The sequence below is a fragment of the Epargyreus clarus genome, unplaced genomic scaffold (assembly GCF_041222505.1).
Source record: "Epargyreus clarus isolate Ecla_fem2 unplaced genomic scaffold, WU_Ecla_fem_2.2 ptg000027l, whole genome shotgun sequence".
Lineage (NCBI taxonomy): Eukaryota > Metazoa > Arthropoda > Insecta > Lepidoptera > Hesperiidae > Epargyreus > Epargyreus clarus.
The window spans coordinates 4,539,737-4,551,891 of record NW_027332234.1 but is presented as its reverse complement, the minus strand read 5'-3'; the positions used below and the strand labels follow the sequence as shown (position 1 = coordinate 4,551,891).

The window sequence follows — 12,155 nt, the reverse complement described above, 5'->3', positions numbered from 1 at the left end:
TATGCACGCGTCTCCTCTCATAATAAGAAGGATACCCGTGCTGTAATGGGTTGACGACGATATAGGTGAGTAGTACTCGACATTAGACTGACTGTATCCACTGTGTTTGCTTTACAATGTTTTTATAATATAATAGTAGCAGACGAGCATGCAGTCCACCTAATGGCAAGTGGCTACTGCCGCCCATGGACATCTGTAATCAACCCCTTATAGGATTAGGTATTCCTACCTGAAGTCGGCCATAGATGCGCCGCTACCCCTGAGGACTAAGCTGGAAAGCCTCGGAAAAATCTGTCTCCCTTTACCACACCCTTCAAACCGGAATACAGCAGCGCCACTGCTGTTATTAGGTAGAAATAGGTGTGGCGGTGGTGTCGCCGGAGTCGAACCACAAAGGGTTCTACCACCTTCACAAATGTGGACTCTTTATGGTTACACTCCAGGGTACCACCGATGCTTTTACGTTATAAGGACTTTGGTAAGCGTTCTAATTTAATGCAACATCGGAAACACGTCGATCCTGTGATCGACGTGCCTATTCAACTGTACGAATAGGCACGAATACTGTTATGTTAATGTTTTATTGTATACGAACTATTTGTAAAGCATGTTAAATTAAAACATAGTTTTTAACACGTTCTACTCGCAATAATATATTTATTTTATAAATGATGAAGATAAACCATTATTATCTTTGATGTAGAAAATTATAAAGATGAATACTTTGTAATTTTCTACATCAAAGATAATAATTTTACAATACATTGTTATAAAATTTTAAGTGGTAAACGTAATATAGCGCAGGTACAAAATATGAAATCACTAATCACTAAATCACATTTTATTGGTAGTACTTATTATATAAAGAAAATCTGAGGTATTTGCTTCTTATTAATTAACTACATTAGGGGGTGTGCCCACTGGGGCCACACGCTCTAACTAGTATTACCTTAAGTGAAAAGAGACTACAAGCATGTTACTGTAACATTACGACATTACCTACACTGTCCACTTAATGTACCTATACGGACTTGATATGCAAATTCACTTGTAAAGCGCTTGTCTCACTCGAAAAGAGCAACTATTTGCGACTATGAATTGTGGCAAAAATAGGGAGATGCTACCGCCTAAGAAGTTTTTACGTTTCAAAGATTTTCAAAGATTTTTATTGAACATAAAAACGTTAATGCACAAATACCTACAAGTTGTTCGTAAGCGACTGCTATAGTTAAAAACTGTGACGTTTTACGCCCACCTCTGGACAATGAAAAAGATTTTTTTTTTACAACTATAATAAATATATAAAATTACAAATACATTTATTGTGTGTGTGTGTTTATGTGTGTGTGTGTATGTTTCGATGGAAGTGGGTGGATGCCAGCTGACTCACATATGAAGCGACCTCTCAGTCCTCAGGAGGGGCAGCACACTTGTGAACAGCTTCGGACAGAAGGCTTGTTGTTCAATTATTATTCATTAGGTCCACGGGCGTCAGTGACCACTTACCACTGCATTCTATTCTGTTACTTCGATAAAAAAAAAAAACTAAAATCGGTTATTCTTTTTTTTAGCTGTCTTTGTCAGTTACAACAATCTCAATTCAAATTCGTGACGCAATGTAATTGCAATAATATTAAAGTTATGTTAGAAGGGAACACAAGTTGATACGTTTCGTGTAGTGTATACAGTAATGCGATTGTTCCTGACCCTTACCATAGTTTTTTACGTTTTGACAAATATGACGGTATTTGTTTACGTATTTGCCCATACAATTTCCAATCAGCGCCCCTAACGGACTGTATGAGAACTATAGTGTCAGTAACGTAACATTAAATGTCTACATTGCCAAATGGCGAACATGTGAGGTAGACAAAAAGACTTGAGTACTTTCTTATTGTTACGTTTACTCAATCTACTAAGCAAACGAAACAGAATAATGGATTAAGTAAATGTAACGTAAAATAATGGGAAGTTTTGAAAACTCATGGTAGCATGCATGCAGCATTTTCAACAGTACCCTTACCATGAGTTTTCAAAACTTCCCATCCCCTTTTGTAATCCAAGTTCAAAATTAATTGAATATACTTTAAATAAGTAACGAATTATAAGCGATAAAATAGCTTTACATGTGTCGTCGGCAATCAGACAAGCGAGTCGTTATTCATAAAGATTACTTAAACTAGGAAAATCTGTAGATTTTATTCCGTGTTATTTTAAACCAGTTACATAAAATGCAATAACAAAAACCGGTTAGTGGTAGTGAGAGTTGCAACAAGTTTACATATCACTCATTAAATCCTTTAATCTTGAAATGGGTAAGGAAAATAATCCTTACATAATACTTACGTGATTGGAATATAAATATATGATAAAACATACGATTTATGTCCTTTATCAATCTTCGCGCATGTTTGTATTAGGTAATTGTAAAGTCAGGACAGTTCTTTCTCTAATTAAGCACATAATTAAATTCAAATGTGGTGACATATATTTTTATAATGTACGCATATTTTTATATAGCACGCAACACGAACTTGCAGTCCACTTGTTATTAAGATGTAATGTAGGTATCTACGAGTAACATTGATGCAACGTGGCTCGTGGCGAAATTGCTCTGTAAATTGTAGCAAAAATTGCTGATATATTGTCGAATTTGATTTGATATTTAAGCTGGATAAAAATCTAGTAGGGCGTGTTTAGTGATCCATATAACGCGGTAAATTATTACCCATTAGCATACACCTACAGGAAGCCTACGCCCAAAACGGGATTGCCAAAAGCTTTAAGAATATAGGTAATATAATAATATATAATATACTGTTCGAGAAGCTCGCCTTAAGTATACCACGAAACTAGTGTTTTCCTGAAATGTTTTTATGAGTATATAAATATCGAAATTCCAAGGAATTGTATAAATTCATAAGTCTAAAAAATCGGTTTTGGTCAGTTTCTACCTTCGTTTTATAACACAGGAGTAGCAGACGAGCTTGCAGTCCACCTGATAATAAGTGGCCTGATAATAATGTGTAATCAATCACAGATTGGATTGCCACTACGCTGGAACGCCTCGGGAAAGTATGTCTCCCTCACCACACCCTTCAAACCAGAACGTAGCAGCGTTTAACGTTTAACTTACATACACAATACACATGACAATTTTAATATTATGTATAGCTCTATACTCTATACGAAACGACTGATGATTTTACGCGTCAAAATTTCACACTTCCCTGTATTTCCATCCTTGATTCGACCGCAAATAGTTTTCACCGGCTGTAAAATCGCAACTTTATGTGGCAATTTGAGCTCATGAAATATAATATATTCACAATGTGACGTAAGATTACATTTTAGAAGCGGCCACAACAATCCGGACATTATGTCCTAAGGCACGACCCCTGATAACACCCTAATCCACGTAAATACTTACTGATACTATTCATACTGCATATATAATCATATATACTGATATTTACTTATAATTGTATGATTTTTGGTGTATAAAAATTATATCGATGTAATATCGAGACGCTTATTACTTCGATATCCGAATATTCGAATATCAACTTAAGCAACATTAATGGTATCATTAAAATATAATGGCAGGTGATAAACATTATGAAAATATTACCTATTTTAAAGTTCATGAAAATTCGAGTAGAGCAAAACATAGGGTAATTATGCTGAAGGTATTCTGCACGTGTACGCCTCTGAGTAGAAAATACCAGAACATCGTGATTAGTCAACAAATTTTTGGAAAACTAAATCTGGAAATTTTAATTTTACTGGTGAACAGTTAACTCTCTAAGACAAAAGTCAGTCATAGATGATTATTTCTGAGGCGTTTAATGTCTAATAGTAAAATAATTGAGATTAACGATACTAGAAGCATAATCTTCTATAGAATTTGTATAAATTGCTTTAGTATATTGTAGTAGTATTGGTATAGTTAGCTATAAATAAGCAAAATACTTCAATATTTAACCAGAAACTAAACTTAGTTAAATGGCCTCATAAGCGACAACCCAACAACCTCAAACTTATATAATAAATCCTGGAAATAACCACAACACCCAAAGACCCCATAATTAGGCAACCATAAAGCAACCAAATTAAGCAAGGATAAAACGTGATTATAATATAAATTTAATTCGTTAATCTATATATATGAAACTGAATGTTTGTCTTTATGTCATTTGTAGAATCGTAAACTATGCATTTGATCATGGGATGATCTTTAGCAAAGTGATGCATGAGCCCACATAGGTTTTTGAGTTGGTACGACCAATTTTCGACAGATGACGCCACTGTCGTTGCAATGAACGTACAAAGTTTCGGTTATATGTAAGTCACGTTATTCTTTTTAAACGCGGGCGAAGCCTGCTTTATTAATTACCATTATAATATTGCATAGATATGTTAATATGAATTAAATCAAAGGAAGGCATTAGTTTATTAACATACCGTACACTTGGCACAATAAATTATACCCTTACTCACCCAAGAATTAAGTGAAATGGACCCTTCTTCGCTAAAACCACATATAAATATTTATTGAATAAGCAAAATTGGGATACGGTCAAAACATAGAAACCGTAGAACCGCGGAAACGACTCGTGAGGGTAATGTTTATTTTATTTATTTATTGTACACTAACAGAAAGTAAAGGTACAAAAAGGGAAAACGTAATGCCTGATGGGATTCACTACCAGTGAACCCTGGGTGAATGCAAAAAATTTGCTGTATGTAACGTGTATGTATAAAAATGTATAACTGTACTGAGTAGACTGCAGGATCATTTGCTTTTCCAATATTAAAAAAGCGATTCGATTAGGTATACGTTTTCAAGCTGTGAAATGGCATTAAACTTTTGAAAAAGATGATAATATTAATATGTTCGTTCACTGACAACGTGGCAACGAGTCTTTTAGTTTTAACACTGACCACTTTCCAAAAAATAGTTGTTTGTTTATTAACCGTCGAACTATAGTTTTTCTCTAGGATTTTATTGAATTTTTATACGTATAGGCATTTTATTACCAGTTACCTGTTGTTTTATGGTATAATTGTAATCAAGTAGCGAAATTACAATGTTCTTTGATTTGGACGCAGCTTTAAATACAAAACTATTCCGATTGGAATAATGTTGTTGAAAACCTTTGCGCTGGCAAACGTGATTTATTTATGAGCATTAGTAGGGCGTTTGTAATTGAATCGATATTAATTGAATAGACAATAATTTTATTATACCATAGTTTCGCCTTTATACCATAGTTTAGGTATATTAAGAATGAATAAATAAATAATTAATCGGATGTTGAGCTTAAGCTTATTTAAATTAGGATTTAGTGAAGATTATTCTAATGCGACACAATATTAAGTTGATCAAAATATTAAATGTATTTTGCAAATATTAGGCATTGACTGCCAAATAGTAATAATGTACAAGTAATTAAATTACAAGTAATGTAATTTAAAGAAATTGTCTGAATTTAATTTTTTACTGGAAGTACTTAAACGAATAATGAATATTTCCATAAAGTCCGTAATATTAGACTTAAAGAATATGGTAACGTACCTCTAAAATCTTTATTTAAAACTTTACGTACATTTAAAATCTTTATTTTTTTTATAATATCGGAGTAGCAGACGAGCATGCAGTCCACCTGATGGTAAGTGGCTACTGCCGCCCATGGACATCTGTAATCAACCCCGGATAGGATTAGATATCTTATCTTATCTTATCTTAGGTCGGCCACAGATGCGCTGCTACCCCTGAGGACTAAGCTGGAAGGCCTCGGAAAAGTATGTCACTCCGTTACCACACCTTTCAAAACGGAACACAGCAGCGCCTAACACTACTGTTATTAGGCAGAAATAGGTGTGGCGGATTCGAACCAGAAAAGGTTCTACCACCTCAAGGAAGTTCACCTAGTTCTCCGAGGAATTAGTGTTGGAATTTAGGCGGGTCTCTTGTTTTACTTGCATGTAGTTGCGAATTTTCAACAGCGACAGTAAGAATATAACAATACTATCTAACAACAAACGCTACTTAATCTAACATTAGCAAATAGCTACTCAAATACCTAATTTATATTCTCCAAAGTTATGCGGGAAAATTTCACCCGGAAAAATATTTACGTAAGAATTTTCCAAACATTTTTCAACGTAACAATCAATTCAGTGGCTTATAAGGAAGTATACAAAACAGTGAGACAATAAGCCACAAATTCTGAATAGGAAATACACAACAGCTTTCGTTGCTAAATGTATTGTTTGTTTGATATTTATTTACAGACTTGTGGTTTTTGTTTATGAGTTAAGAAAATCTTGGGTACCCATATGTGTATTATGTCGTTCTGGTCTTACGTATTAAAAGGTCTCGGGGTTTATTTTTATTGATTGGATTAAAAAGCAAAACAAATAACACATTCCCAAAATAAAATAATAATAGAAATCTATGTATAAATAGCACACACACTCGTACATTTCCTGTTAAGATTTGGATACATAGAGACAAACACCCAAAACCACACAAAAAAAATCCTACCAGAAATCAAACCCGAAACTCGCTATACCATTACCACCACACATATTTATGCTTAATGACAGCAGTGTTAAGCGCTGTCGTGTTCCAGTTTGAGGAATGTGGTAAGTGACACAAATGTTACCCGAGGCCTCAGGGATAACAACGAATCGGTGGCCAATTCCTCCTTCGCACCTCTCGCCGAAGGACGAAGTTCCATCCACACTAACTGGACTCTTGGCGGTCCTCCACGGTTCGGTTTGCACGGACGTTCTTGCCGCGAACGTGTAAGATGTGGAATGAAGTTCCTCCTGAGGTATTCCCGGAACGCTATGACATGGGGCTCTTCAAATAAGGTGCAAAACGAGCTCTCATACAAAGCCGGCGATGCATTGGCGACTCCTATGGTGTTGCAAATGTATCGTTGACTACTATTCGGCGGCGTTGACTACTTTCCATCAGGGAGCACGTCTGCCTAAACGTTAGGTTAAACTAAAAAAAAAACTGAGATAAAGCTGCTTTTATCGAGGGTTGATTACCGATGTTCATGGGCGGTAATAGCCACATACCATCAAAAGGATTTAATGCTCATTTGCTACTTCTATATTATAAAAAAAAAACCCAAGCATCAAAGTACTAATATGAATCTATGTCCTCTCTTCAACGCTCAAAACATCTTCAATATAACCCTCTTCCAACCGCTACATAAGAATTCTCTATTCCTTTGTGAATTTAAATCAGCGATTCAGCAAAATACTTCCTTTGATACTACAATCTTGTAAACGGCATGCACTAGATTCTTTGAATGGGATGCACCGAGATACATCACAGGACAATTGTAGGGAACATAATATATACATGTACTAGTACATGCAGGTTTAAGATGCATTGTAGCGTTGTATTAAGTTGGAACGCCTTAGTATCTTTGCCATTGCATATCTTTTGAGCCAAGTGCTAATAAAAATTCTAAATTCTTGCGTTTCTTTGCGAAAGTGTGGATGCCGACTGCTTCTTTTTAAATATATAAATAGCAAATGGCCATGTATTATATCTGATGATAAGTGATCACTGCCGCCTGCAGTTGATCACAAATGCCATATGCGTAACTAAGCAGACATCGAACATTTCTATGTTATATCAATATTGTAGTGTTTTTGTTTTCTAGTTCGAACGATATGGTACTCGTAAGTAAGACGCCACCGCCACACCTATTTCTACCTAATAACAGCAGTGTTAGGCGCTGCTGTGTTCCGGTTTGAAGGGTGTGGTAAGGGAGACAGACTTTTCCGAGGCGTTCCAGCTTAGTCCTCAGGGGTAGCGGCGCATCTGTGGCCGACCTCAGGTAGGAATATCTAATCCTATCTGGGGTTGATTACAGATGTCCATGGGCGGCAGGTGGACTGCATGCTCGTCTGCTATTCTTATATTATAAAAAAAAAAAAAAAGACGCATGAACTTTTCTGAAGCAATCCATTATTGTAAGCGCTCAAAAAGCAACATCTTTCTGGCTGATTTCAGATATTCATAATGTAAAATGTGTATTTATAAAGACATGTTATTTAAGAGAAAAAGAGACTATTAATAAATCTTAATTATTATTTGGTTGGGTTACATAAAATGTATACAAATTCAGGTAACAAAACTTTATTTATTTAACACCTACATAATAATAACTTACACTAAAACTTTATTCGAGTCTTAGAATCTTATTTTATACAGTTACACGTATCTTATTTAATTAAATTACAAAGTACATAATTGATGATGACCGATAAGAATATTACATTTAAAACAAACCAATATTTTTAATAAAAAGGGTAATTTAATAAAATTTCCGCTCGATTGGATACCGGAAATTCGGTTAAAATTTAACTTGCAAAAATCGGAGACATCCATACTAATGAAGTTAAATAAAAGCCTTAAATAAATTCTTTATACCTACTTAATTGTTTATTTAAAGAAACATTTAATTATATACTAGGTAGATAATTAACGCTAAGTTTTCTTAGGATAATTGCATTTCTTCAAGCACACCATGCAGATCCAGGTTGGTTCTTCGGTAGTCGGTGCCATCGTAGTGGTAGTGGTGGTCGTGGTAGGGGCGGGTTTCGTGGGCGGCTTGCAGAAGAAGTAAGGGTCGTGGTACGATGGTGGGAAGTGATCTATAATGTGACCATCAGATATGAACGGAGGCTCGTCCCAGTAGAATTGAGATGAATCTGTAATCGTAATTAAGAGGTGTTATTAGAAAATCAAAGTTCAGAAATAAGGTCAAAGTTGATACACGTTTATATGATTCAACGGGTCTAGTTTTTTCATCCGTGAATTAATTACGGATCGTTACAAAAGGAAATTAGGATCACGCTTTTCGAAAACTGATAAATGGAGCAGCCCACGCTTTTTTCACAATTATATTATTTACTGTTCCTTAATTGATTCCTAGATTGAAAATTATTTTCTACTTTTTGGTTGATTTTATCATAAAAACGTGTTTTTTAGTTTTCTTAACTACTTATATTTATTTATTGTTAGATTTCTTTTTAACGCGGGTGACACCACGGGGCATAGCTAGTATTGTAAATAATATAATATTGACACCATCATTAGGTTTGATAAGTTATAAAATGTTATGATGGAACATGAGTGAGACTGGAACTTATTGCACGGGTCACCAATATAACATATCAGCCCAAATTATATTTGCTTAACTTACCAGCATCACGCCGCTTTCGAGGCGAGCAGTACAGTGGGCAGACTTTAATGCAGAATAATATCGGCTCCTCTGAAATAAAAAAAAAAACATAAATAATCTACTTATCTATATTTAAAGCTTAATACAACAAATACTCCGGTCAATTTAGAGAATTGAAATAGCAAAACTTCCGGGTAAGCTAAATTTCCGTAGACCTTGGGGTTATCATTACAAATAAAGTGTCAAAAGTCCCCATCGATCCGATGTGTGCGTCGGCACTTATTCGAGGTCAAACGTCAAAATTTTAGGTTTTTTGGATTTTGCTCAAAAACGGTAAGTTTTATCGAAAAGTACTTTAGACCAAAGCCGTCACTCTTAAAATTCTCTATAAAATGGTGCTTATAACTTTTTGGAATTTGAATATGGCCAACATATTCCGATGTAATCCGATTGAAAGGTACTGAAAGAATTTGGGCTGAATGTGTGTGATAATAGCTATGCTTTAATTTGGATAAATCCTGTTTGTAAGTCTCTTCTGCGTCCCATATAAATGACGTAGCAAAAGAACATGCAGTCCCCCTGATGGTAATTGACTACTGCCGCCCATGAACATTTGTAATCAACCCTAGATAAGAATCTTACCTGAGATAGATAGATGTGCGTTGCTACCTTCGAACTTACTTTACCACACCCTTCAAACCAGAACACTGCGATTATTAGGCAGAAAAGGTGCGGCGGTGTTGCCGCTTTTAAATTAATCTGTAGTAATACTATAATCTCGTAAAACGAACTGATTTTGACCTTTCCTCATATTGCTAACTTTATTTGAAGTGAGTTTAGCCATAAAATACTTTAAGAACATGAAAAGAAAAAATATTTTATAATCCTTATATCAATAAACTGTATGTTAATACCGAACAGTTCTTTAAATATATCGTATTTTATTACATTTAAATCTAGATAGGAAACAGGTTGATGGATTGTGCTCCGTTTCGTGTCCATATGGTGCCGCAGATCTGACGTGTATTAATGAGTTTCGGAATTGCTTATTATATAAATATTTGTATTATTTTAATTCCCTGAATAGCCTGACAGGTGAAATGTATTGCATTGCGATTTTTTTGTTTATCAACGAGATTAAAATAGTATTTTATCAGATTAATTTTATGGAGATAAGCTTGAATTAATGTTGTTTTATTAAATGTTTTACAGACATAGGAATAGGCTCATTATAATAATGGAAAGTCAGAAAGACAGTAGATTCAATAACGAAAATTCCATCCAAGTCGAGGTAGAACTTTTGAGAAAATCTAAAATACAGAATCTGCTTTGGAAGTTGGTTAATAGTTACTATATACAAACACATATATCATGTAATTCTTAAAGCCGTAACAGAGTTTAAAATTTTTAAATTTCTAAATGAGCTTACTTTATATTTATGTGAATGTAACTGTCTACTATTTGTTTGGGATAAGTTACAATTTTGAAAATTACTTAACTTTTTAAATTTAATTAATTATATGTAGATACCAAAGTATGAATGTTTCTATTTGTCATGGAGTTTCGACATCTCACAAACAATCATCATAATAAATAACACACATACAACATAACTATTAAATTAAAAAAAAGTAAAATGTCAATAATACTATACCTCCAAATAGAAAGAACGCCTCCGTGAAGAAACTAACAAATACAACCAAATAAGCACAGTAACTGAGATGCATTTCTGAATTTTCCGTATTAAACGGTGTTTTCCCGCAACACACACCTTTCACTACGAAACAGAAACAACTTTTCTTGAATATGGACAGCGAACTTTATAGAATGTACTTGCAGTATGACGCTAATACGTATGGTGATAGACATTGCGAAATGTTTTAGAACTCACGGCACTCACGTAATCTGACAAGAGATGGCGCCACGGGGATTTCTAAAATAATTTACTGCTAAAAGTTTTAGATTCACAGTTATGATGCAGAAGCTATTTGTTTATCTATTTCAAAAGCTGGAAAACATAAATTACAATAGATTCTAAAGTAAACCCTTAGATCGTAAAATAATACTGTAATTTCATGGAGAAATCACGCAACATTAACATTATTATGACAAGGTGGTAGAACCCTCTGTGGGACGACTCCGGAAGCACCAACGCGACACCTATTTTTGATAATAACAGCAGTCTTAAGCGCTACGGCACGATACAAATATCTATATCCTCATACTGTGGCTGCGGTATGGAAGATATATTTGTCCGAGGCGAGTACGCGTAACAGTGCTGTATGAGAGACATATTTGTCCGAGACTTTCCAACTTCGTCCTTATGGGTCTTGGTCATCTGTCGGTTATAACAAATAGGAATCTAATCTTATCTGGGGTTGACAGATGTCCATGGGCGGCACTTGCCACATTCCATCAGGTGGAGTACATACTCGTTGGCCACTTAAATATTATAATACAGAAACATCATATAAAACGGTTTTTTTTACAATGTAAACTTTTAAGTCAATTATTTTTAATGATACTCGTAATAAATAAGGTGATAGTTATTTTGTTATGAGAAGAAACACAAAGATGGTAAATATCTAATAACACGAAACGTTTAGCGTTTTATAATTTTATTTTACTATATGAATTCAAAATGTATAGTATTACTAGCAGACTCTCTTATCACTTAGGTGTATGAAAAATAGATAGTAGCCGATTCTTAGATTTACTGAATATGCATATAAAATTTGGTGAAAATCGGTAAAGCCGTTTCAGAGGAGTACGGTAACTGACATTGTGACACGAGAATTTTATATATGTACAAGATCTTAAAATCGCACGACGTTTGTGACACAAATGGAAGCATTTATATTATGCAATGTACTATAATGTATATGCAGTTTCTTTGTAAACACGTAATATAACCACAGATTCTAAAACTAGGAAATA

At 34.5% G+C, this 12,155-nt stretch overlaps 1 protein-coding gene across 1 annotated transcript; it reads right to left on the bottom strand.

Annotated features, from left to right (window-relative positions):
* Positions 1 to 8,450: 8,450 nt before the first annotated feature.
* Positions 8,451 to 11,033, bottom strand: LOC140753945 (uncharacterized). Its single transcript, XM_073088800.1, has 3 exons — positions 10,873 to 11,033; positions 9,240 to 9,308; positions 8,451 to 8,745 (listed from the first exon to the last, which is right to left on the bottom strand). Exons 1-3 carry the CDS (start codon positions 10,943 to 10,945, stop codon positions 8,522 to 8,524), a joined length of 366 nt encoding a protein of 121 aa, XP_072944901.1. The 5' UTR covers positions 10,946 to 11,033; the 3' UTR covers positions 8,451 to 8,521.
* Positions 11,034 to 12,155: the final 1,122 nt, after the last annotated feature.

Excerpts from the sequence above, each read along its gene's own strand:
- LOC140753945 (XM_073088800.1), bottom strand. The coding sequence starts at position 10,945 with ATGCATCTCAGTTACTGTGCTTATTTGGTTGTATTTGTTAGTTTCTTC. Across the intron at positions 9,309-10,872 it reads GGCGTTCTTTCTATTTGGAG|AGGAGCCGATATTATTCTGC; the intron begins GTATAGTATTAT and ends TTTTTATTTCAG. Across the intron at positions 8,746-9,239 it reads TCGAAAGCGGCGTGATGCTG|ATTCATCTCAATTCTACTGG; the intron begins GTAAGTTAAGCA and ends TTACGATTACAG.